Genomic DNA, 27,511 nt, shown 5'->3' with positions numbered 1-27,511 from the left:
CACTTGTTATGATCTAATAAATTCTGGAAATAACTTTGGGATACATGAATTCTAGTTACTAACTGACTGGGTCTCACTTTCTTCATTTGTAAATAGGAGAGGTATTTGGGCTGGATGACCTATAAAGATCCCTTCTTGCTATAAAAATCAAATTTTACCATATTATCTCTCAATACAAAATGAGATATTGAGGGGGTTGTGTCTGCAAGTAGGTACACTTCCCCTATTTGGTCCAAGTTTCCTATTGGATTCTGACTTTTAGGACCTACAAATCAAGCAACAGTGACTGCTCTGCATCTCTCTTTTAGTCAAGTGTGTGGAGGGGGAGCTTTTGATTCACTTGCATTTCTAGAAGAACAGAGAGTCCAAACTAAAAGTAAAATGGACATAATTTTAATGATTTTGTTTTAATTTTGTGCATTGGATTCAAACAGCAAACTGTGTGCACTCAACTGTTATCACAATGTGGTCAAGAGGTCTGTGTCTTTTACCATTTACACACAATTGGTCATTACAGTATGTCATCAGCCTAGTGGAAACCAGGGGTGTAGCATGGTAAGCAGTGTTGGTAGTGCACCTAGCTTTTATATTATCTAACTTGAAAATATTTCTCTTCTATGATTCCTTTTCTTGATAAAAATAGTTTTCACCAAACGTTGGTGGTGCACACGCACTACCATTCATGCTTGACATCACACCCCTGACAGTAACGCGTGTTCTTTTTTTTTGTTGATAAAAAGTATTACAAAAATTTCCATACAAAAACTATTTTCATAGAAATCTTGCATTTCCACAAATAAACCTGAACATTTTTTTGGAAAAAAAAACTGCTCAAGAATTTTGTTCATTTTAACACTGTGACTGTATTGATAAATGCAGTCCACATAAAAGTTCTCCCCGCTCACTTCTTGTAGGTGACTAATTTCATTTCCACTATTGTTGAGAACTGCACAGGCTCCATTGAGTTCAATTTGCAGCAGGAACAAAGGTCTGGAAATCACGAGATGCTAGAATGTGAGCCTTCAATCATCCATGTGACCACCAGATTCCCACCCCTATTTCCCCCTTTCCACAATTTAAAACAAGATCACTTTTATAGTGAAATATTACAAAACATATTCCTTTAATGTAGGAAAACTAGGTCAACTGTTTGACTTTGGGCTTTCAGTTTTTGTTTTTGTTTTCATATTACTGGGGAAGGGGTATCTCACATTACATTTCCTGGCTTGGTGAATTTTAAGAAAATCATTATTGCCTCAGTTACCGACATTTTTATTTCAGTCAGTGACACAGACAGTCCACAAAGCAGACAAAAGTCCACTTTATATTCCTCTTTTTTGAAATTCAGATTTGCTTTGTGTTACAATATTTTCTCACATCCAATAAACACATATTGTCTATTCAGATGATTATTATACTGTGCAGTTGGGGGCCAGTAACCTCACCACCTCTATATCTGGAAGTTCAGAAGAACATATTGTTCCTTGTTACACTACAGTTTTTGCTGATTTCAAGTCTTTCATTTTATTTTTTTTAATGAATCCTTCAATGACTGCCCCACAGAGCAAAAATACTCCATCTCCTGGCCACAGCTGAACATCCAAAGGAACCTGTCATCTCACTGGACTGCATTTGAAACCAGCCACAAACCTCCTATATCACATTCATTCAGAAGAATGGTGGAACCCATGATAAACAGTGTAACCCCGCAGAACTTAGTTGATCCATGGTGCTTGCGAATCGAGTCTGACCATTGCAACTACTTTGATCACAAGAGTCTTGAGTTCATAGACACAGCGGCATGAGGTAACTCATTTTATTTTGCACAGGTTGCATATTTCCACAGGAAACATTCTCGCTAAAGTTGTTTGAAAAAAAAAAAAGACGACAGTTTGTGCTTGGGCATTTGGGGCTCCCAGCTTCATGCCATGGTTTCTTTCCCTGGCAACCTTCTGTCGTTAAATGTGTGCATGTTGATAACTTCTTCTGTTTTCACAATAACCGGGGCCTGGGGTTTGTGTTTTAACCGGCGCTGACACTTCAGAGACATCCTCAGCTCTTCTACCATAGCACTACAGAAGGACCTCTAAGGAAGAAAGTTAGAAAAACCATTAGAAGTATAAACGTGTAATATCAAAAAATCATCCAAGTATAATTTTGCAAATTTGTGAACTTGGCACCTCAAGAAGATTGTTTCATTTCAGCCTGAAGCTAGTAAGGATTGGCGCTTTTATAGATGTATCATATAATATTTAAAATCGCTCAACCAGATGAAATGGCCCATTGAAAATTTTGTCCCTAAAATTGCTTATTTTGTAGGCAAAGCTAAAGTCTTCCCTCTCTTGGAACTGGCCACCCTTCCCTCCCCATCTCACTGACCCCCCCAAAAAAGCTAGTAAAATGTTTTGAATATGTATTCAATAAATATTTGTTCAGTAGAATTAAAACAAGCACTTATTTATGTATAGAATATAGATATGGATATATATATAAATCATACATTTAATATATGATTTAGGCAGATGGTCTGTAAAAATAGTTTATGATTCACCAGAAGGGTTTTTTAAAATTTCATTGAATTTAAAATACACATAAATCAAGAGTCTTCCTTTGGATTGAATTTTAAATAATAAACATTTGGTTTCTGATATGTTATGGTTAACTAAAACACTGTATTTTTTTCTTAACATGGTTACAAAAACACAAAACTAGAAATGGTTTTCAGTTTGTCCCTTGGTGTTTCTATCACTAGAGTGTGTGTGTTTGGGGGTGTGTGTATATGCATATATATCTATACTATTAAATCAATAGAAATTGAAATTTATTTTCAACCAGAAAAATAAAGTATATTGATTTGGATATCCTTAAACCACTAACATTAAAGGGGGTGGACAACATTAAAGTTGCTAGTAGTTGCTAACCAAGGTGCTGAAATTTATTTTTTTTCCTTTTTCTTTATTTTTAATGGATCAGACACTATGGGTTGGATCCTCGCACAAGCCTAGAATCCATGCCACAATCTTTTTAAAATGTTAAAGACAGACACATATTCCTTTCTCTTAATTCTTTGACCTTCATAGTGGCCTATCCTTATAGTGGGCCAAATAATATGATATTTTATGTATGTTAGAATACTAATTTTTGAAAATTAAGCCATGATAAAAATGTGAAACTTATGAAAGTAAAGTATTATATATATGAACATAACTGAGTGTATATATATATTATACATATGTATACTCATTTTTAAACTTTTTGTTCAGTTGTTTTGTTGTTTCTTAGCCCCCCAATAAAGAGTTAAATATATTCCTGATATTATATATCTTTAATATTTTTCAGAACATTTTTTGCATATATTTTCTCATTTGATCCTTACAACAAACTGAAATGTTTGGGTTTTATTAGCATTTCCATCTGTGTAGTTAAAATGAAGAATTGAGTACCAGAAAGGTTCCATAACATGCTTCAAGTCACACAAAAAAATCAACAGAGCAGAAGCTAAAATATAGATGTCCTGACTCCTGGGACTTTGTTCTTTTTTTAAAAATTATGTTGAATTTGATAAGATTTGAATTATATGCCTGGATTCTAATTTTGACAATAATATCAATCTTGTTATTAGCAAGGTAAAATTGCTTTACCTATATTCTCCTATTTGATCCTCATAAAAACTGTAAATTAGCCAGTGCAAGTATTATGCCCTTTCTCTAGAGGACAAACTAAGAATCAGAGAGGGTAGGTTACTTGCCTAAGGTGACATACCTAATAAGGAACAGAATTTAGATTTGAATTAAATAGTTATGAACCTAATTCTTTCTACCAAACAAATGTGTGATTCATATCTCTCCTTTCCTCAGATTGTCATATACAATCATCTTATTTGCTCAATTCAATACAATCAATATGTATTAAGCATCTATGTGCAAGAGTTGCAAAATGTAATTATAGCCTCTGCCATTAAAGAACCTTATAATCACATAGCCATTTTAAGAGAACCTTTTTTCCATAGGTTCCTATGTCCCAGTGTTGTCTCTTTTCTCACCCCAACCCAATGGGAATCCAGTTTTATTTTTTAACTCTGCATGGACTTTCTCTCCTACCCAGTTTAGTCTCTTTCCTCTTCTCCATACACATCTTGTTTTCTACTTGTACAACTTTACTTGTTCTGTTCTCTGTCTTCAACTTCTCTCTGTCAATTCTATACATCTCCTCACGACATGGCTAATAATTTTGTCTCTTTGGAATGCTTTGTGTAATTCAGTGAGTTCCATGCTGATCACTTTTTTACATGTTATTTTTTTAAATAGTAAAAATAGTATAGTGTATTAGCACACACTTACAATGAGAGCTAACATTCACAAAGCATGTCAATCCTTAGCGAATGCTTGTCCTCTAGTTTTGCCATGTATTCCAACATCACATTTATTAAAGAACAAGGATCATTTCTTTTAGTCCTTTTCATCTCTCATAGCACCAAGATCATACATATGAAATGTGTTTTAAAAATATTTTTCCTGTACAAAGAGTACTGTAGCCAAACACAAACATTGTTTAGTTTTCAATAACCAGATAGCTCTATAAATTTGGTTGTTAAAGAAGGCCACATTAGCAAGGGGCTTCAAGGACACAAAAGTAAAAATTAGAGGAAAAAAATCTAAAATTAGGTATGGATTATTTATTTATTTTTATTATAAAAAACAATGGAGACAGAGATAATGCTATATATGTTTTAGAATTATTTTATCATTCATGAAAATCAAATTCATGAAGATATTTCCTAGTTTGAGAATATTTGTGAGGGAGAAGATGAATAGTTGGAACCCTATTTATCCATAGAACAAATGCCATAAATGATTATTAGTGAATTATAATAGGTCCTCAGAGGGTCAGATAGTCTGTCAGGTTTCATGAATTCAAATAGTATAGGACACCCAGTGATGTGTCACTTGTGTAGGTGGGTATTTAATAATTAACTGTCAGGTTTTAATTGTTACTTACTAAGAGCTCAATGTTAACCATAACATATGACTACTACTGGGATATTAAAAGGACCAGAAGAAGAAGCAAAGGTGGATCAGCTATCCAGGACTTAGATCATGAATAAGAATTGCAGAGGGCAAGACAAAAGCATAAGGCAAAATCTGCATTGGCAGAGGAAGTGCCTATAAAAATAAACAAAGAAAAACGATAACAAAAAACAAACAACAAAATCACACTACAAAGTATCAAAGTTGATGATAATCTTAATAAGAAGAAATTTAACAATTCTCTAATCCTTTATGACTCTTGTAGTATCTTACCATTTTGTCCCCAATTTTACCACATGATAATGTGAGAAAATTAATAAAGTTAGTTATAGCTGAGTTGGGACTTGAACTTAATTCCATTTTCCAGTCGCCAAATGTACTGCTCTTTATGATTATAAAAATGGGGGAACCTACTTCAGGAGTGGGTGGGTAATATAAGATTTCAAATTAGTTAGCTTTGATTTTTCTGTTGAGTCATTTTATAGAATTAAATGTGATATAATGAAGACTGAGGTCTTAGAGCTCATGTAATCCATGACTTTCAGCTACAGTAAAACAGCTGAGGGCTAGAGAAGGTAGAGGACTTTCTCTGGGTCATGCAGGCAGGTAGTAGCAGAGCTAATGTAAACCCAGGGGTTTTAACATTAAATCTATTATTCTTTTCACTTTATAGCATGCCATGGAAAAGTTAAAACTATAGATTTCCAATATTTTGTAAATTTGAAAACCTTGTGTGTCTGTTTGAATTGTCTATTAAAATTAAATTGGCATTTAAAAAACTCTCAAAGTTAAATTCTGTGTCAAGCATTACCCAGAAAATTCCATTTTTCAGCTATCTTCTCCAATATTGTTCTCTCAGAAATATTATCAAAGAGCATTTTCTATTCACTTCTGATCTTAGTCCACACTAGGAGATTGGTCTAGGCAACTGATTATAATGAACCAATTATTCTCCTTAATATACTTCCAAGTTCCACATTGAAACTACTCAAATTTCCTTTGTGTTTTTAATAATTTTCTAGTGCAGTAAAGCAATGAGGTCTATTATAATTGTCATATACTTACTCTGGAAGACATGGACAAAAGTATTTCTTTTCACTAAATTTTACATAAAATGATAATTATTTTTAAAACATATAAATACAATAATAAGTAATGCAAATGCATGTTTCATTTTAATACCAAGAAGAATGTATATTTTCTTTTTTTAATATTTAACATTTTTAATTTTTTATCACATATAATGTTATACCATCTTCTAAAATTTTTATTAAGATCAAGACTGCACTGAGTCTATCTCAAACTCTATCTGAGATAGCCAAATAATTATATGGTAGAATTTTATACTTTTTATCAAAAATCATTTTCTCTATAAAATGTTAAACTTATTGTTAAGCTTATAAAGGCATCCTCATCTAGTTATTCAAGCTAAGCTACTGACCCAATAAAACCTAAATTTAAGCCACTCTCTCTGAAATATTTTCACATTGTGACTATGGGTTAGTCATTTACCCTTTCAGTATCCTGGGCAATTTTCTGACTATAAATTCCAGATGACTTGCTAATATGTATCCAGAGTAATATTACACAATGAGAATCCTTCATATTTTGAAATTGTAAGTACAGTTTTTTTAAATGGTCAATCATAGAATTGCAGATTTAAAATTAGAAGGGACTTTAGAGTCATCTAGTTCAAACTCCTCATTGTAAATATTATAAAACTGAGGTCCAAAGAGAGTTCTTTTTTTGCTGCTGTAAAGACATATCCTTAGAACAAAAAGGAAAACAGATTTCTACCTCAAGGCATGAGCAGTATGCTCTCTACTCTTAAAACACTGGAAGATTTATGGAATATTTTAATATGTGTCCCACTTGAATAACGTGGTAAACATTATTTAAGCAAATTCAAAAAGATCTATTTTATAGAGATGTTAATGTAGCCATTATATATATATATATATTTCTAAATTTAATCTTTGCAGATAGGATATGTCTACAATATTTGTTTTCTAATATTTGTATTACAATGTTATCATCCTAAAAATATACAAAGTTGAAAGTCAAGGACTTTTGTGGGATCCACTAATGATAAGAAAGAGATGTGCTCATTAATAAGTCAAGTCAAGGATGATTTTTAGGAGGTTTAGTATTTTAGTCTTCACAGAAGTCAAATTTAAAAACAATCTATAAGATCTGAGTTTAAGTCTTCCTGACTTTAAATAGAGTTTCCTCCCCACTCTATTATACTGAATGTCAGTGCAGTGAGGCCTGTGTTATAGATTTAGAATTAGAAAGAACCTTAGAGGTATTGAGTCCTCAAGATTACAAAAAATATCATGTGACAAATCTAAAATTTCAAACAGTTCTTGTCACCAAAAATTCTTACACATACTTCTAGAGCTTCCTCCAATATGTTGCCCTCCTCCTCAAAGTTGTTTTCATGTTGATGGCATTTTATATTAGTATAAATTAAGAATATTTGGAAAGCTTTTAGCATACCTCGAGACACATAATAGGTCCTTAATGAAGAATTCTTCCCTTTCCCATGCCTTACTATTACATTTTATTCTTAAAAGTTTCCTAATGAATTTCTCTGACTTTTCATAGAAAACTGTGTAAAATTGACTCTAGATTGTATACCTTTTTTATTCAGAAGTTAATTTGCTTTAGGTTCATATTTCATATTTGTATACCTGTTTAAAATTTTTAAAGAAATAACCATTATCCCCTTGCCTTTAAACACAGATTCTAGACTAATGTCCAAATATCTATTAGGAAAAAGCAATAATGCTCCCCAAGAATTCTGAATAATATCTAGTAAGGTATTCCAACTAATCACCGTGCCCTGATGAGGAAAGATAAATACCCAGACATATGTTCCTTAATGGATTTTAAACCAATAAATGTTTGAATGATAAGACAGATAAGTGGATGGATATACTAAGTATATGTGTATATATATATTCACACACACATATATAGATATAAATATGTATGTATATACATATATATACCAAGTTTTAATATGAAATTTTTTGGATGTTTATGGGGGAAAAAGTTAAAATACATATATTTAATACAAATCAGCCTGCTCTAACTTTTATCACTTGAAAGCTATTAGCTTTCAAAACTCAATTCAATTCATCAAGTTTTTACTAAATCCCAGGATACAAAGGCAAAGTGGATGCTATTACATTGTGACTAGCACATCGTGCTTAGTGGAAGATCTAAGAATAAAATCCAAGCCTCTTAACTTCTATTCTTATATTTTTTTCCTATAATGCTATTACTAACTCAGAGGAAAAATGATGTTGTTTCTTCTAAAAAGGATTTTAGGACTCTCTATTCCCACTCCCTCATTTTAGAGTTGAGGAAACTGAGATCCAAAGTATTAAACTTACTTTCCCAAAGTAACATAGATAAAAAGAGTAAGAATTGGGATTTGAATCCAGGACCTTGTAGTTGAAAGGCAATCGTCTTTCCATTGTACCAGGGTGACTCCCACAAGATAAAACCCAGGATGATTTACTTGAAAGCTAGTCTTTAAAATATGAACCTTTTTCCCCTTCATGTTCAATCATCAGTCAGTCTGAGGAAACTGGGAAAGAGATAAGTTAATTTTTCACCAAGTGGAGCCCAGTGAACCAGAAATGACAGCTGATATTTCTTTAGCCCTATAATTTTCATATTGATAAATACATAAGCAAATGATTAAAATAGCCTCCGAAATCTTGCTTATCACATAACAGTAGCTCTATATAATCATGTTGAATTCTGCAAATATAATGAGACAGAGAAAAATGAAGCATCATTATCCATTTTTACATTTCCCTACTTGGGGTTGCAAAAAAGAGATCAATAATAAGGTCTGGCATTCTTCAACCCCATAGTAGTTAGAATGACTATGAAATATATTTTGAGGAAAAAAAAGTACTGCTAATCACCACCTTCTGGCTTGTGAATGTGGTCTTGAAGAGGAAACAAAAATCTTACATTCAAATAATTGAAGCATAATTTAGTTACAAATCACTTTGTCAAATACATCTAACTTTATAAAGCAACAAATGCACTTAGCTTTAAATTAAACATATTTATTCATGGAAATGAAAGAGAATCAAGCATAATACTATATCAAGCAGAATATTATATCTTTGTAGGAACAGTGTGAAGATAAGTAAGGAATTGTGGGATTAATCTGATGTATAACCTATATATTGTTCTTTCTTTTCTCCTTTCCTTTTTTACTTACCTTTCTTCTTCCCTACCTCCCTCCTTCCCCCTTTCCTGTCCTCCCTCCCTCCCTTTTTCCCTTCCTTCCTTCCTCCCTCCCTCCCTTTTTCCCTTCCTTCCTTCCTTCCTTCTTTTCCTTCCTTCCTTCCTTCCTTTCTTCCTTCTTCCTTCCTTCCTTCCTTCCTTCCTTCCTTCCTTCCTTCCTTCCTTCCTTCTTTTCCTTCCTTCCTTCCTTCCTTCCTTCCTTCCTTCCTTCCTTCCTTCCTTCATTCTTTTTCTTTCTTCCTGCCTTCCTTCCTTCTTTCCTTTCTTCCTGCCTTCCTTCTTTCCTCCTTCTATTTACACACACATCTTAGTTAATTTAATCTCCCCAAACCTCTCCTCTCAATATGAGTGCTTAGAGCCAAATTAACTAAAAGTTTCTCATGTCTTTCATTCCTGACTTTGTAAAGTATGCTAAAGTAGAATAAAGAACATAGTTTTCAGAGTTAGAGGATGAGAATTCTAATCATAGCTCTTCCATCATCCTGAAAAGTTAAGAAGGCTTTTTAAACTCTGAGAATCTTTGTTTTCAGATCTGAAAATGAAAAATAATAATACCTGTCATGTGTATATTTTGGAAGTCAAGGAAGATAATATATATGATAATGCATAGTAACCTATGAAGCATTACCTGAGTGGTTTGACTAGATTATATATCTCTCTGTGTCTAGTTTCTTAATCAAAGCCTTGCCTAATAGGGGACTCAAGAATATACCTTAAAATAGTCAAATTATATTGGAAGAATTTATTAAATATTTTTATGTTTTCATTACTCTATGGGAATACAGTTTTAATTAAACACATTTACTTTTGGAATCTACATTTTTAATTGATATGGAAAGGGTCTTTAAGCATCAAAATGTCACAGAATTATAGATTTGGAACTAAAATAAATTTAAGAGGTCCTCCTCCTCAAACTTCTCATTTTACTGAAAAAGGTATTCAGGCTGAATGAGGTTAAGTGATTCATGCAATATCATACACCTCCTAAGGATCTAAGATAGAATTAGAACTTGGGTTTTCTAGACTCCAAGTCAAAGTATTTTTTCCTGAATCACCTAGCTGTCATAAACTCTTAAAGAGAGACTCAATGGGAATAGAGGATTAATGAGAATAGATGTCCTTTTTCAAAAGAAAGATAATAACAGAAGAGATATATAGGTCTACCACTTGCTCAGGTTTTATTCTAAAATTTTAAAATTTGAAGGAACAATGCCATAATAGTCTGGTTCGTGCTTATATTAAATCCATTATACATTAGCTCAAAGGCAGCTGGGTCTAGTGGATGAAGAAAGAATTAATGTATGAATCCAGAAATCTGAAGTTCAAGTCACATCCCTTACTCATACTGGCTAGACTACCCAAGAAAGTCATTTAATTCATCAGTACAACAGGTAACTCCTTGAGACTATGAATTGGAAAGAATGTATTCATTTGGATGCTTACAGGGCAATTACACATGGAGCTTCCTATACCAAACATACCACTGTTCTGTTGAAAGAGAGGAAGGAGGGAAGGAGAGAAGGAAGGAAGGAGGGAAGGAGGGAAGGAAGGAAGAAAGGAAAGAAGGAAGGAAGGAAGGAAGGAAGGAAGGAAGGAAGGAAGGAAAGAGGAAGGAAAAATATTTTAAATTTTGCAAGTAGTCACTATTTAAAAAATTATTAAACATACAATTTTAATTGGCAGGCTCCTAACACTTTAAAATATTCATACCCTAATTACAGTAAGTTTACTTCAAACTTTGTGGTCTTGCAGTTGTGAGAGTTAACCTTTTGTCAGAGTGTAAGAAAGCAAGCTTTGAAAAGGTATTTAAATACCACACTACTCTTCTATCAAGCTTCCTTCAAGGAAAAAAAAAATACTCATGAAGTGATGTGTACAGGAATCTATGAACAGCTAGTCAGCATTCAGTCAGGGTCTGCATAGAATGAAGGTAGGGCAATCTTAGAAAAATGCTTCCTGACACATCACACCTGACCTAATATCTTTCTCAAACTGCATGTTATATCAGCACCACAGTGAAGTTTCTCATTATCAGCTCCCAAATAGCAGTGTTTCAGAACACATCATTTATTGTGCCTCCTACTTTGATTTACCACCATCTCCTACATTTTTTATTTAGCTATAGTCTAAGGAATAGCTTCTTTCTTTTTACAGATTATTTTGAATTCTGAAAAAAAAATGTCTGTACATGGATTACCTTAAATTTGGTTTAGCAGATGACATAACTGGCATTGTCAATTAAAATAATCTAAAATGAGATGTTCTGCAAAAAATTGCTGTCTCTTCATTTTTACAAGTAATTTTAAATGATTCAGTAAAATGTAGGTCAGAGTAGCAATAAGAATGAAAGGACTCTAAACTTAGTCTGAAGAGATGGTCTATTTATTTTATTTAACTGATGGGTCATTAGCTTTGTTTGAAATTACTTTACGTTTAAACACTAAAGAACAAAGGAAATCAATTTGGCTACTGTTATTTTTGGAATCACAGTTTCCAGGTCAAAGCAGTTCAAATAAGATGAGCAATTTATTTCTCTAAAATTTTCAGTTACAGGAGTGGGTTAAAAAAATCATATGTAAGATATCCTAAAGTAAAATTAAATCCTTGGAGTTACATTGTTATACATCAAGACAAAGCAGGAATCCATAAATCTATCTATCTATCCATCTATCCAGCTAACTAGCTTTTCTAATATGAAAGAAAAAAGCAGAAATACTCATAGATTAAATGACATTTCTCACTTAAATGTGAATTTGTCTTGTTTTTTAGTTATATCAATAAACACAGCTATATCTATAATCAACATTTATATATAAGAGAAGTTACTTTTATTTTGTTGAGGTCTTTAAGATATAGCTATATCTGTATCTATATCTACATACAGATCAGAAGTGCTAAGACTTTTGGGACAACCCTGAAGATTTATTTATAAAGACATGGACACTTCCACATATTTAAGTAGCAGTGAATAATTGATATTATTATTAATAGGAATATTTAATACAGACAATAATTTTGAAGTGCAATAAAGAATGGTTTATAAATTCCCATCTTAGAGAGAGGATATTTTATCTTGAGTTTTACTAGATAATGATTAGATTTTTTTTTAGAAAAAGTATATATCTTAAATCAAAATTAAGATAAAATGAGAAGTAATTCTTACAGATTAAAAAAGGAATACTCAAATATCAAAATGTATCCTATATCTGAAAGATTGTTGAAATAACTCCTGTTTCTCAAGTTTCCTACAAGAATGACCTCTAAGAATCAATATTATACAACTAATATCATCTTTTACCAAATAAATAAAAAATAAACTTGCTTATTTTATGGAAAGATAGCTTTAGGGCACAAAAGACTCCTTAATAGACACCATTGTTTGTCTGACAAGCACTATAAAATGTTTATCTTTTAAATGTTTTAAATGCAATAAAAATAACAGACATTCCAGCACATCAATCTTGAAATTAAAAGTCCAAACAATTAAATGATTTATTATAATGTAATACACCATCTTGTGGTTACTTAGAAGGAATGCAGTTCATGTTCCCAAAAATTTCAGTGTCCACACATTTCAATCACATTTCAAACCTTTTAAAACCTGACCTCATAGAATAAACACATTTGAAGTCCAAGTACTCAATATTTTGACACAAATGGAAAATATAAAAATAATTTACTGTTTATTTCACCCACCATTTTACAATATATGAACCATTAAGTTCACCTGATTTGTTGAATTTATAAATAATAAATAACAGTCATCATACCACTGAAATAAATATTAATTATGAACATAGCAATATCATTAATTCACAGTTTAAAATGAAACTCAGATGTGAGACTGCAGTGTGTTTTGAGTATGTATTGACTTCTGTCTCTCAGTTGAAAAATAAATACAAAAACATGACCTCGTTGCAGCTACACTTCTGGATGTTATTGATAAGGATGTATTGATAAGTTACAAGTGAAGTAATTAGGTTGAAAGATGGATAGATAAAATATATTTTTTCAGGGTCCAAATTATATATTATACATTGATGTATATACCAATGTGTATTTATATATGTTTGTGTATATATAAATATACTATATATAATCACTAATAAATATTTGTTGAAGAAATGAATGAGCACATATATGTTGAATATTCATGAAAGCTTTAGTTGTATATTGAATGTTAAGAATATTAATTTAAATAAAATTATAAAATCATTAATTAGTTTTTTTTGTTAATTCTGCTCTCATGTATATTCTTTATGATAGGAATAAAAGAGCAAATTTATAGTATTTTTTAAAAATCTTGTTAGTTATGAATAGGCAGCTATGAATAAAATATAAATATTTGTTGCTCAAAAACCAATAAATAATAAAGGTTAAAAGGCTAATGTATCATAATAAATAATATGAATGACAATTCTTATATCAGGCTTTTGCTTGTTTTGCATACTCATTTTCATCATCTGGGTTATAGACACTAATGTGACTGAAAAAAAGTTCACTTTTTTAAAATAATGTTTTATTTTGTTTTTGCTTCAGTTCCATAGTTATATCAGTCTTGATACTTCTCTCCATGCTAGAGCTAGTATATTACATTTGTTAACAGCTGTTATTGAATAAATGATATATGTGGAATAATTTGTTTAGTTTCTACATTACTCTATTTTTATTGAGCCTGCAAATATATGCTGGATTTCCCCCTCTCTTCTTGAAGTTCTTTTTTTTTTATCCTTACAATAGCTTTAAGACATTTTTTCTTCCTCTACTTCTTAAAGGAAGATCTGAGTATAGAATGCAGGTGTTCTAGCTGGAGGCCAGTGTACTTTCCTCTAATCCCTGCTGTATTTGCTCAGGATGGCACATAGAAATGTACTGAAGCAAAATATGTAGAAAGTTTGTCTTTCAAGCCAATTTCAACTATGTAGTATATCTCTTCCAAAAATATATAGAAATAAATGTGATATGCATTTTTGTTAGGAAAAATCAGTGAATTAAATATTTTGAGATTTTTTCTATCTTTACTTTTAACAAAACAGATTATGAAATTTTTTACTAAATTAAAATATTCTGATAAAAGCAAAGCAAAATTTTAAATGACTGGTAAATTTTGTCATTGTGGAAAATCATTCTTATCTTGCTTGGCAGAAAGGAGTAAATTATTTAAATAGATTAAACATCCTTTTTGTAATGTATGTAGACTATATTAAGTGAAATTAGAATTTTTTCTCATTTTTTAAAACTATTCCTTTCATTGATGAATATCAGTTGTCTTTAAAAAAAAATAGGCCAATTAACTGGGGATAGAAAGCAGCTCTAAGTAGTACTTTTTTCATTAGTTTCTTTCTATTTTTTGAATGTACAACTATTTGTCACATTTCTGTATATACAATGTAGATAAACATAAGTCCTTATTAGAAAAAATGATATTGTTTGGAATTGAATTATAGATGTATATGGGCCCTCAGAAGTTATTCATTCAACTCCTTACCTCAAGCATGAATCCTGCCTTCAAAAATGTATTTATTTATATTCTAAAGCATAAATGTTAGGCATTAATATTCAGGGATGCCCTTATCATAAAGGGGGAAAAAAGACTACTTCACCCTTAATGAAAAGATTACTAAAGTAGATGAGATAAGAGACATATCTACCTTGTGCATATAGTACTTGACATATTTTTTAAAGGGCATAAAATTTATAACAAAGTAATTGAGGTAAAATCTATACATGGATATTATGACTATAATAACATAACAATACAACGAACTAATCAAGTTAAAACCATAAAAATACTTGATTGGCAGTTTTTAAACATATCCTCTTAATTGGCTGAATTTCTTATTTTTCAATACTTTGTTTTGGTGTCAAAGGTGTTATATATACATATATGTTTATAAATATGTGTATGTATACTTATATATATATATGTAAATATATATACATATATGCAATAAAACTGATCCAAATTATCTGCTTATTTACAAACCAAAAATACTGAGTTATTTTAGATCTTTAAAATGAAAATGTGGTGGACTTCTATTAAAGAATATAGGCCCAGGGAGAACAAGTAATTGTGATGTTCATGAATTATTTAAAAGAAATGAAAATGCTTTTAGCAACAAATAAAAAAAGTCACTTGAAAGGTACAAAGGTTCCAAAAGGTTGACAGAATTTAGACACCCTGCATTAATGAAAGGTAATATTTAGATCTTACTTATCTACTTTATATTGACCAACATAATTCCATAGAGCTTTCCAAATATTAAAAAACCTTGTGACCTCACTCTGCCTCAATATTTGACAGCTAAGTCTTTTTAAAAGCAATATTTAGTATTACCAAAAAGAAGTTATTTAAAGACAAAGACATGAATCAATATAAACTCTCAACTGTTAAAAAATTTTAAAAGGTATCAATAGTTGTTTCCTGAACAATTTCTTTCTTTATAAAGAGATATATTGTAATATATGAAAAGGAACAGATTCTACATATAGGAAGGTCTCAGGAATTACTACTCATTTTTGTATGAAAAGATATAGCACCATAAATTGAGGGACTGACTGAGGTCACAAATTTTACATTTTTTGTTCCATTGATTGGGGGAAACTGATATAAAAAATAGCATATTCAATGTAATAAAGTTCAACAAATATTCCTGTCTTAATATTTTTCTTTAGCTTTTACAGGTACATATCATTGTATTTGTGTAAAACTCTATATCTGCTACCAGTTTTCCGAGGAAATACTGAATGTAGAAATGATTATATTAGCTAAGCTAAACAAAAAAATCCATGTTCCAGAAATCTATGAAAGTTACAGAGGATTAAATCATAACCAGTAGTAGATGCACAGCAATAATATTGACTTTATCCTTTAAAATATGAGCAAAGAAATGTTTTAAAGGAAAATATTGTCAGAATGTAATCATTTTCACAAGCATTTCTATGGTTTCTGACTCCACACTGATAGTCAGTTTTGCATCTTAATACCAGATTGATCAGTAGAAGAGTAATTTGTTTCCCATATTACAGTTTCAAGTATCTTCCTCTTCCATTAAATTAACTGCAGTGAACTTCCAGCAGTAAAAAGCTTTCTTTTTTCAGGCTTGAATAAGAGGAGAAATAGTCACTTGTCCTGAAAGCTGGCTACAATTAAACATATTAAAAAGAAATTAAAAATTGCAAAAGGTGATGCCTCACATTTGTTGTTGTGAACCTTTGTCACATAACTAATATTAGACAAGACTATGAACAGCCAGAGGACTAGGTAAAATTTTGGGCTGGTGAAATCATGAAGCATGGGTTCCTTAAAACCCACAATAGTGGGTACAAATGGTAAAAGAACAATATTTACCTTTTCTAGTTGAGCATTTTTTTTTGATTTGTACAGGAACTCTCCCACTGCCACAAAGACTGAAAGCACCAAACCAGCTGCTAAAACAATGAAGATGCCACCAATATTCTGAACTCCCAGAGCACTAGCTTCTTTACTCTCTTCTTCTGGACAGCCATTACCACGCCACCATTTCTCTTTCATCATATGAAGCTTGCCTTCTTCTTGGAGCTGAAGAATTGCTATGGTGATCTTATCTCGGTAAGGAGAACCTACAACATCAGAGAGAATTTGTTTAAAAGAAAAAACAAAACAAAACTAACCCACCAAATCCATTTTAAATTATTTGTTTCCTTTACAATTTCATAAAGAAAGGTTAGCTTGGGCAATGCTATTGTCCTTCTTAAAAAGGGTAGTAGTTTTCTATTTTCCCAAATACAAAGCATTAGTTTCACCAGAGCAAAGTGATTTGAAAAGATAATGGAAATAGATAATAGGAACATCAGAAATTGAATTTATAGAGATAATATTCCAGTCTCTTAATAGTTACATGGATGTCATTTTTAAAAGAATGAGAAAAAATTATATCTCAATAGTAATGCAGTTAGCTTGAAAATGGCAATTAGATAAAATATCACAATCATCATGACTATGGAGGTAAGTAGTAAGATAGTTATTTAAATCAATCCTCCAATTTTTGCAAATGAGAAAAATGATATCCTGAGAGCTGAAGTGACTTGTCCAACTTCACACACAGGCAGAAAGTGACAGACCTAAGTTTGAAGGGATGACCTTTAATTGCAAGTCAAGCACTCTCCCCAGTAGATGTTGATGACTAAGAGTCTGTGTAAAATGATAATAAGGCACTGAGTGACTCATTAGGAATCATCAGCATAGCCACCAGGTAAGAAGTTCTTAGATAATGATGATTAGACAGGCCAATGTTCAGAGCAAGGTAAGAGGAAGGTGGAGTCAGTCTCACAATCTCAAAGTGAGAAAGTCCTCAGACTTTATCTTGTCCAACCCATAACAATACAAACATCCTCTATAAAATAACAGAAAAATAGATATGGGGATTTATTTTGAAGACTTTTAATAAGATGGAATTGTTTGTGTCTTGAGGCAGTCAGTTCATTTTTGGATAGCTCTAATCTTTAGAAAGTGCTTGCTTAGATCAAATCTACCCCCTACCCCCTTTTTAAAAAAATTTATACCCTGAAGCCAAGGAGAACAAACAAGTCTAATCCTGTCTCTAGACAGCCATTAAAATAGCCTTTAAAAGTATCTTTTATAAGTATAGGTTTTCTACTAATTGTCTTTCCTTTAGGCTAAATGTCCCAATGCCTGCTCCTTATTCTCAATTGGGCATGAGTTTGAGGCTCTATGTCACACAATTCCTTCCTCCTCTGGTCACTTTTAAGATTATAATTATTTTTCCTAATACATTACCCAAAGAATTAAACACAATATTCCATATATAGCCTGACTAGGAAAAAATATAGGAGTGTTAATCACCTCTCAAGTCACAGAAACAATATCTCCTTTATTATACCTTGAATAAATTATCTTTTGGGCTCTTATATCACACAGTTGCATGAGTAGGTCTTTGTGTTTTCCATTTCCGACAGTATCTGTTACAAGCTCTGATTTCTTCCTTCTCCTATCACAGGCACCCCTTAACACTTCCTCTTGCAAATAGTGACCTGGACGCCAATTTCATCATTATTGAAAACTTTCAATATTGCTATACATACTCTCCTATTTCCTTTCAAAATTAAAAAAAACAAACATACAATGTCCTCCTCTCTCATGTACCTCTGCCCTCTGCTCCATTGGGTCCATTCCCTTTGTCTACATATGTTTATGCATATATTTCAGTTATGTGTGTATATAAAATATGAAAAGCTGAATTGAGAAAGTAAAGTTGGATTAACTCACAGAGTACTTTCTTCAATTTCTCATTTATGTATGCCTTATTTTCCCTAAAAGATAAAAATAAGAGACAGCTGGATAGAGGCATAGTGGATAGAGAGCTAAACTTTGAATTTGAAGCTTGCATTTAATTTTCTGCCTCTGATATATTAGCATTATAATTTCTTAGTAAACTAAGACTTTTATTTGCAGAACAGATTACAGAATATATCAGGAAGAGTTTCTTTACCAGAATTCCCATATATGAATGAGATTATATGCTAAAATAATAATATATATGAATATATCATGTGTATATAAACATTATATAAGAAACTTACAAATAGTACTTTGCACATTTTAAGGCTATATAGACAAATAAATATATAGAGAGAGCATGAATTTAAAAACATGTTTATATTCACTTACTCCAGCTAATGAGCATCTTTAAAACACTCTCTTTAAATATATATGTATGTAGTTAACTCTCTCATTCCTTACCATTCAGATACATCCCATACACATGGGAATGCTTTTATACACATGTATGTATATATATATATATATATATATATATATATATATATATATATATGGAGAGACAGAGAGAGACAGAGAAAGAGAGAGGGGGGAGAAAGAGAGAAAGAGGGAGAGAGAGGGGGGGGGAGGGAGAAAGAGAGAAAGAGGGAAATAGAGAGAGAATTGTTTTTCTCATCTCACTTTCATTGCTAAACCTAAATGTTCTGAATGCTTCACTACCTACTCTCTCTTCCATCTCATTCAATCTTACTTGTGCCTCAATATGGGAGTCCCCAAAGGGGCTTTTGAGGACTTTTTTCTCATTCCTCTCTACTATCTCTCCCTAGTGTGCCATTCACTCCCATCCTTATGACTACTTTATGCATATGTCTTTCAGATCTCTCCTCTTGACCTCTCTTTTGAGTTACAGATCCTTGTCACAATTCAGATGTCCCATTGGGACCTCAAATTCACTATTTCTCAAACTGAAATTATTAGACATCCTGAAGGGTTATTTTTTCTCCTTGTCTTAGTTATTTCTGTCTATAATAGTATTATCCACCAAACTTTCCATTTCGGTTATCAAAAAACAGACTTATATATGATAATTTCCTTTTCCTTACCTACCATATCCAATCATTGATCAAATATCACTGATTTCAATGCATGATGTCTTAAATGTTTTTCTCTTCTATATTCCTACCTTAATCCCTTTAGTATTAGCCCTTGTGATCATTTAGTTGAATTGCTGAAATATCCTCCTCACAGCCTTTTAATTTTAACCTCTCTATTCCATTGCTTATACTAATACCAGACTAACCTTTTAGGTAGAACTTGTTATGTTATTCTTTTATTCATAAATCTTTGGTGGTTCTCTTTTGCCTGATGAGTAATATTGAATTGCTTTTGCTTGCTCTACAAACCCTCTGAAACATGCTGACACTCTAATTTTTCAGACATAAATCATGTTATACCCCTATATTTTTTTGCTTCAAGAAAATAATATGATTTTTGCTGTCCCTTTAACATGCTTTGTGATTCTGAACTTCTGTCTCCATTACATTATTATTATTATTTATAACTAGAAACTCATCCTTTCACTACTTCTGATTTTTAAAATCCAACTCAAATGCCACTTCTTTTAGAAAACTTTATTTTCTCTTACCAATGAGTAGAAACCTTTGGTCTTGGACACTAAAATTACAACTAGATGATATTCCATGGTATTATATGTTAGTAGTGGGCTCTATGTTTTATCTCCCTATTAGTGCAGTCATTTTCTAATTTAAATTTTATATCTTTGCCAGCACCTAGGATAGTTATCTATACAAAGTCAGTATTTAATTTGAACATTTGCTAAATGAATGAATGAATGAATGAACATTTCATGATCAATCCCATTATATAGGGAAAGAGCTTTGATTCTAATTGATGAAAAAAGTTCAAACCTCACAAGTCAGCATAAATTCTGACAAAGAAAAGCTGTGATAATTCAGAACTTGAGTTTGCCATTTACAATCCATGACAACCCTCTTTAGGTATGAAGAAATCATAAGGTTTTTATTTATCACTATATTCTAAAGAGTAGAAGCAAATGAATGATAACAGTGCATGTGAATTATTATATATGCACTAATTAATATCTTTAAATTCTATAGACTCCTGCATGCTTCTTCCACATAATTCGAAATTGTGGGAGCTCTCCTGGCCTTTAGTTAAATAAGTTAAATAAGACCCACAATATCATACTACTTCTAGCCATTGATATCATTTCAGTGAACTGACAATATGATTAGATTTTAAATAGGAAGGAAATGTGTTTTCTTTTTAAAATGTAATCTAATTTTTCTTAGGGAATAATAGGGAAAGAGAAGTATAATGGAAAATAAACTATATTTAGAATTGGAGCCCCTGGTTTCAAATCCAAGCTATGCTAATGGTATGATTTTGAGTAAATTACTTAGTACCAAAAGGTTAGACTGGATGGCCTTTGAGGTCTTCTCTGACTATAAATGTTTCCCTTTGATTCTGTAGATATTCAAAATGTGATGTGTTGACATGTGGTTTGTGGTCATCAGAATCAAACAAAAGCTACGGAATGTCAGAAAAGCTTTTTATATGATTTTCAAGAAGGTTAAAGAAAGTAGAAATAAAAGTTGCATATTTCCTATTTCATGTGCCTCCTCTATACAGCCTCACCTATATTTTTCTAGCCCTATTTTCTCTACAAAGCAGTGCTAGCCAACAAGTATATTGAAAACAAGGAAAATTTTTAAAATTGTACATAAACCTGATGTAGAAAACAGAACAGATTTATTAATGGTGTAAACCTTAAAATTTCTTAGACTTATGAATGTTGGAAATTTCACCATTGGGAAATTTCATACTTGAAAAATTTCCTACTGATAGTAAGAAATCTATTGGAATGTAAAACTCCTTGGAATGGGAGGATCTTTCTCCTCCCTACTTAAGACTACTTTAGGACAGAAACCTTTTGCTAAACAATGGAAAGGGCTTTGACCTATGCTTAAGCATAGAACAGGAAGTTCTTTGAGTCATGATTGATTTTAGAATTGATACAATAGAGATACTTGGAATGACAGAACCAGGTGTGGGAACTTCCAATCTCCACCCTACTCAGAGTAACAGGATTTAGGAAGGGCTGCAGCAAAGATCAAGATTTAATTATTTGAGAATATGACCTCCAACAGACATGTGCAAAGGAAACAGACCTCTGGGCAGTCCTGGGTTAAGCTAGAGCCACCATTGGCACAGGGAAAATGATGGACAGTGATTGGTAGATGTGAGAACTGAGGGGAGGGGACTTGGATGGTTTCCTTAAAGATAGCGGGGTCTGAGGAGAGGAGGGGAGGTTTTGCTCTGAGAGGTTTTGCTCTGAGAGGTTTTGCTCTGAAGGATGCTGGAGGTGGAGGCCCCTGAGACTGTTTCTCCATTTTGGTCACGTGAGTGATAGGGACTGATCTCTTTTCTTTGCCCCAGCTATCTAAGAGCTTGGGCCTTTGGCCCAGCCTAAGCAGAGGGGGTATTTAAACCCTATTCCCTTCTCTCCCCTTTCTCTTTCTCTCTCTCTCTCTCTCTCTCTCTCTCTCTCTCTCTCTCTCTCTCTCTCTCTCTCTCTCTCTCTCTCTATCTCTAATACCTTTCTTCCTCCTGTTTGTAATTAAAAACTCCATAAAAGGTTAACTGCTGACTTGAGTTTTCATTTAGGAATTACATAGCTGAATTCCTTGGCGACCTTAAATTAATATATATCAGTCTTTTAAAGTGATTTCCATATCACAATGGTACTTTGCTTCTTTATCCTGCAGTAAGACAAATTCATATGTGTTTACTGGTCAAGAATACACAACTCTGCAGGAAAAACTCAAGAATCACAGGGGGCCAAGAGCAGCTGGGCAGGGTTAGAGGCCTTGAGGCTAACTAGCTTTCCTCTCTCCACTCCCAAGGTCAGAATGTTCCTTTAATTTAGTCTGAAAAAGGCAAGGAATATTCTGCTTAGAGAAGTCTGTTTGTGCAGTGGAAATTTGTGTTTCACAGTAGAAAAGAAGGGTTTTGTTGTGAACTGGTCAAGTGAAGAATTAGAGGGAAATAAACCCTTGTAAATTATCTTTTGTGTGTATATGTGTGTGTGTGTGTGTGTGTGTGTGTGTGTGTGTGTGTGTGTGTGTATGATTTGAGTGTGCACCTAACACATTTCTTTGAGGGAGGAATATGTGAAGAAAGCAGGGATATGAGCAAATACTGCATTCTTATGAGACCACACTAGTATGAGACTAATTTTCTAAAAAGACTGCTTGGTACATCTTAACCTCCTATTATATGATGACTCCCTATTACCTTTAGGAGAGTATAAAAGCCCCTTTAGATTAAAAAATATTCCATTTGACAATGGGAATCCAAATACTAGTTCTATGGCTATAGACCCAATGTTGGACAAGTTACTTAACTAACCTTTCTCATTTATGAAATGAAGGGATTCTACTAGAAAGTAGAACTATCACCCTAATTCTAGATAATGATTTGTAATGTTTATTCCTACTCTAGATTCTGTAATGTATAACTCTCCCCTGATTATGAAAATGATATTAATTAACTCTTCCTCAATTGAGAAAATTAAATTAACTCCCCTGCCCATTTTAGATTTAATAACCCAAAGTGTAAACACCCTACTTATAGTAGAGTGGGGAGGTCTGTGACCCACATGTGCAATAGTGGGTGGCATCTCAGAATAGACTGATTGTTCCCTGGGCGGTCCTAAACCAAGGTTTTAGACTATGATTTGTCCATGTAAAAAGTGGAGCAAGGCACAAGAAGTGACACAAAATAAAGTGTCTTTAAAAAGGAGTTATAACTTCCTGTGGAGGAGATTCATCTGAGATTTGTGGGAGAATCATCTGAGATCTTCAGAGAGGACTTCAACTTCTTCTGAGTTTGAGTTGGAGGCTGAAGAAGAATCTGCTGACTGGACCTGAGACCCTGTTCCTGGTGACACTGTCCTTGAATCTCTTCCTTTGGTTGGACATGTGGTGAGTGAAAAGAGTTGACTCCTTTCCCAGATTTTCTGAAGAGACTGGCCACAGGAGAGACCTATCCTCTTGAGAGAGACATCCCCAGGTCCTTGGCTTTGCTGAGGCCTCTCTTGCTAAGGACTAACTCTCCCTGCCCGGGTTGAGCCAGAGGCTGGGAGAAATTACTTAGTGCTTAGGCTAGATATCTTGCCCTATCCTCTCTCTGATTTTCTTACTTCACTCTCTATATTTTGTAAATAAATAATAAAGAAATCTCTTTGGAATCAATTAAATTCATTGTGACCCTATTTTTAATAATCCTGTCCAACCTTCTTATATAACAAAACCCCTTTTCTCTCCCGACAAATGATTAATCTGGCATGTAAGAGCAAAACAAACTAAGCTTTATCTGTCTTTGAGCCCATGTCTCTCACCTTTTCTCCCTAAACAAACCTAGTAGCTTCAAATGAGGTTTTCAGTTCCACTCAACAGTTTTCTCCCTCCCAGATGTTTTCCAGTCCCCTTTCCATTTGGTTAAGCTCCTCTATTTTCTTTAAGTTTCATCTTTTCTACAAATCCTTCCTCCAGGACTCATGGAAACATAGATTTAGAGCTAGAATCAACCTTGAAAATCACTGAGTACAAGACCCTTATTAAATGAGTAAAGAAAGGTACAGGAAAGTGAAGTGAGTTGCCCAGTCACCTAGTTAGTAAATTATAGGAGTTAATATTCAAGCTCAAAACTTCCTGACTTCATTATAGTTTTGTTTTTGCCTTTTGTGATCATTCATTCCTCTAAATTCCTATTTTACTTATACCAACAATGCTTTGGTATTTAATTTAGGCTACTTCATAATGGTCTAGGAAACATATGATTGCAAAAGGATGTGGGTCAGTCATATAGTGGTAGGAGGAATTGCAAAGCTGTTTCTCATAAAATATTAAAAGACTTAAAGGCAGGCCTTCAGTCTTTTAAGGCACTTACTAGCTTAGGCAAGATATTAGCCCAGTTTGCCTGTTTCCTCATGGAAAATGAACTGGAGAAGGAAATGGCAAACCCCTCCAGTATCTTTGCCCAAAAAAACCCAAATGGGGTCATGAGAAGCCAGACATGACTGAAATAAATTAACAACAATAGCAACTTTAGCCTAGGGAGGTAGCTCCTTCATGGAGGGTTCATAGAAGTACATAGACAAGGCTAGCAGATGTCTGGATTGTTATCTCCACCATTAGAGGAGGGCCCACCTGGGTGAAATCACAGATGAATTATAGCAGTGGGAGCCTATTGCTGTGTATAACTGCTAAATGATTTCCATGTACATTCTGTCATTATCCCCCAACTAAATGGCAAGCTTCTTAATAAGAAGGGCCATCTCTTATATAATTATTGCTTCCCAAGTGTTTAGTACATATTAGATACTCAATATTTTTTTTTGATGAGCATCCTAATTCACTGACAATGAGCACAAATTTATTAGCATATTATTAGGCTTTTATTATCCTACCATGGATTATCCTTTTATAGGATCATAGATTTTGAGCAGGAAAGAAACGTACAAATTGTTTAATCCAATTCTCTCCTTTAACAGATTAGGAAATTATGACCTAAAGTCATATGAGGTAGTATGGGACAAAGCTTAGAGCATCTAGATAGTATAGTTAATAGAGTCCTGGACTTGGAGTCAGGAAGACTTGAGACCAAAGGCTGTATCATACAGTTATCAATTTTGTGATCCTAATCAAGTAACTCAATCTTTCTGCCTCACTTTCCTCATTTATAAAATGGGAATAAAAATAAGACCTATCTCTCAGAGCTGCTCTGAGGATCAAATGAGGTATTTATAAAGCAACTGTAGGTAGGTGCTTAATAAAGGTTTCTTCGCTTCCTTTCACCTACAAACTGGAGGTATTAATAGCATCTACCTTTTGTGGTCCTTCTGAGACTGAAATGACACAATATATGTAAAATATGTTGGAAAACTTTAAGTGCTATAAAATGGTAGTTTTTATTATTTATTTTTATTAAAATTTATTTTCCAATTCCCAATGACATTTTTTAAGCACACCTTTCTTTCCTACTCCAGTGGAATCTATATGGTTCAACCAAGAAGATACAGATCATTCACCACATCTCATTTTGACATTTACTGACCAAAGGAGATATGGTCATTTTTGTTTATTCTATTAATCATCTGCTGAGTCATGCATTTTCCTTATAAAATGAAGATGCTTTGAAATTACAGCCTCACTTCAATTCTAATAGGAAAGTCTTCTTTTCCCCCATCTGTCCTTCTGAACAAAAGCCAACTCCACCATCTCTGAAATAACTCTTGCAGTGACAGGACTTGTAAGGATGACAATGCCTGGCTGATAAACCTTGATGTGGTTGCTTTTCTGGAGGTGTGATTACCAAGCATGACTTCACAGGGTGGTTACTTGGAAAGCAGATTTGCAAGTATGTACCAAGTTGGGAGGGAGCCAAGTAATATTTTGTGCCAGCTCATTTCTGTTCCCAGGCTATGCTGAAAGAATCACCATTTTTATTGCCAGCCTGTCATCCCTACTGAACTGCAGAAGTGTTCCAATGTCTTCAATAATGCTATTTTTTGCCTTACTTTCTCAACAATAAAAGACCTCCAAACTTAAGGAAAATGTGCAATGGGTGCAACTTGATCCTTTGCCAGGTGCTCTTACTTGTCCCACTGTGGCTTGTGAATATCATAATTTGCCATTGTGAGTAAAGTCTGGTGCTCCTGCTATATTCTCATGAAACAAACTACTAGTGTTTTCTGTCTGATGTTCTGTTTGAATAAATCTGACATCAATGATACCTCTTATTTTCTGAGGGTAGAAGCAACATGATAGCAATTTGAAAGTAGAAATTGGAATGTGGAATTGGTGAGAGTATATTGTGGGTAAGGACTAAGAACCAGGATATGTTTTACTTCCTAATTATACTCTATTATAATTTTAATTGTAGGAAATAAGAAACTGATTAAAATAATAATTAACTCTCTTTTCTTTGTTATGCAATGGGAAAGTCATGCTATTATTTTTTATTTTGGGTACTGGTTTCATTCCTATATCAACCATGGAAAGAGAGAATTTGTTGGACAACCTCAGTTATTACAAAAAAAAAAAAAGGTCCAGAGGAGATTTTGCTCCTCCCTTTGGTTTGAATCATTAAAGACTTAACTCTAATGCAGGGAATAGGGTGTGAATATGAATCGATCTATCATTAAGCATTTATTAAATGTTTGCTCTTTCTCAAGAACCCTACTAAGCACTGTGGATATAAAAAAACAAACAGTTAATAGTCTCAAGGGGCTCAAATTCTAATGGGAGAGATAATTTGTAAATAATTATATATATATATATATAAATATATATATATATATATGTGCCAAGAAAATGGAAAGGTATTCTGAGAGAGGAAGGCACTAAAGACTTTTGTAGGGTCTTGAAAGAAACCAGGGATCCTAGAAGATGGAAATGAGGAGAAAGAATCTTCCAAGCACTGGGGACAAGCTTACACAGGCAGTGACATGGAAGATGGAGTATCTTGTTTGTGAATAATAAGTAGGTTAATACAACTGGATCTCAAAGTGTGAAAGTATATAAGGTCAGAAATGTAGGAAATGACTTGTTTTTTTAAGAATGTTAAATGCCCAAAAATGGACTTTTTATTTGCTCTTGTAGGCAGTAGGGAAAGATTGATTAGGAGGTGACATGATCAGAACTCTATGAAATCTTATTCTTGTAGCAGAAAAAAAAAAGGCTGATTTGGAATGAGGAGAGAGACTTGAAGCCTGGAGACCAATCAGGAGACTCTAGTGTACGTCTGTAATAGTCCAGGTTTGAGGTGACAAATTTAGGAATTATGATAGTAGATGTGTAAGCAGAGGGTGAGTGAAAAATCC

The 27,511-nt window shown here is 33.0% G+C and overlaps 1 protein-coding gene across 2 annotated transcripts in view; it reads right to left on the bottom strand.

Annotated features, from left to right (window-relative positions):
- Positions 1 to 377: 377 nt before the first annotated feature.
- Positions 378 to 27,511, bottom strand: part of GRIK2 (glutamate ionotropic receptor kainate type subunit 2) — an 819,862-nt gene continuing 792,728 nt past the window's right edge. For both annotated transcript variants that reach the window (XM_001367939.3, XM_056818623.1), the window contains 2 exons: positions 16,654 to 16,904; positions 378 to 2,086 (listed from right to left, as the gene is read on the bottom strand). In XM_001367939.3, the coding sequence (XP_001367976.1) occupies positions 1,922 to 2,086; positions 16,654 to 16,904 (416 nt within the window). In that variant the 3' untranslated portion in view covers positions 378 to 1,921. The remainder of the gene's footprint in view (positions 2,087 to 16,653; positions 16,905 to 27,511) is intronic.

This window comes from Monodelphis domestica, chromosome 2 (genome assembly GCF_027887165.1).
Source record: "Monodelphis domestica isolate mMonDom1 chromosome 2, mMonDom1.pri, whole genome shotgun sequence".
NCBI classification, from domain to species: domain Eukaryota; kingdom Metazoa; phylum Chordata; class Mammalia; order Didelphimorphia; family Didelphidae; genus Monodelphis; species Monodelphis domestica.
Note: the sequence above shows the minus strand (reverse complement) of the source record. Positions and strands in the feature narration are given on the sequence as shown.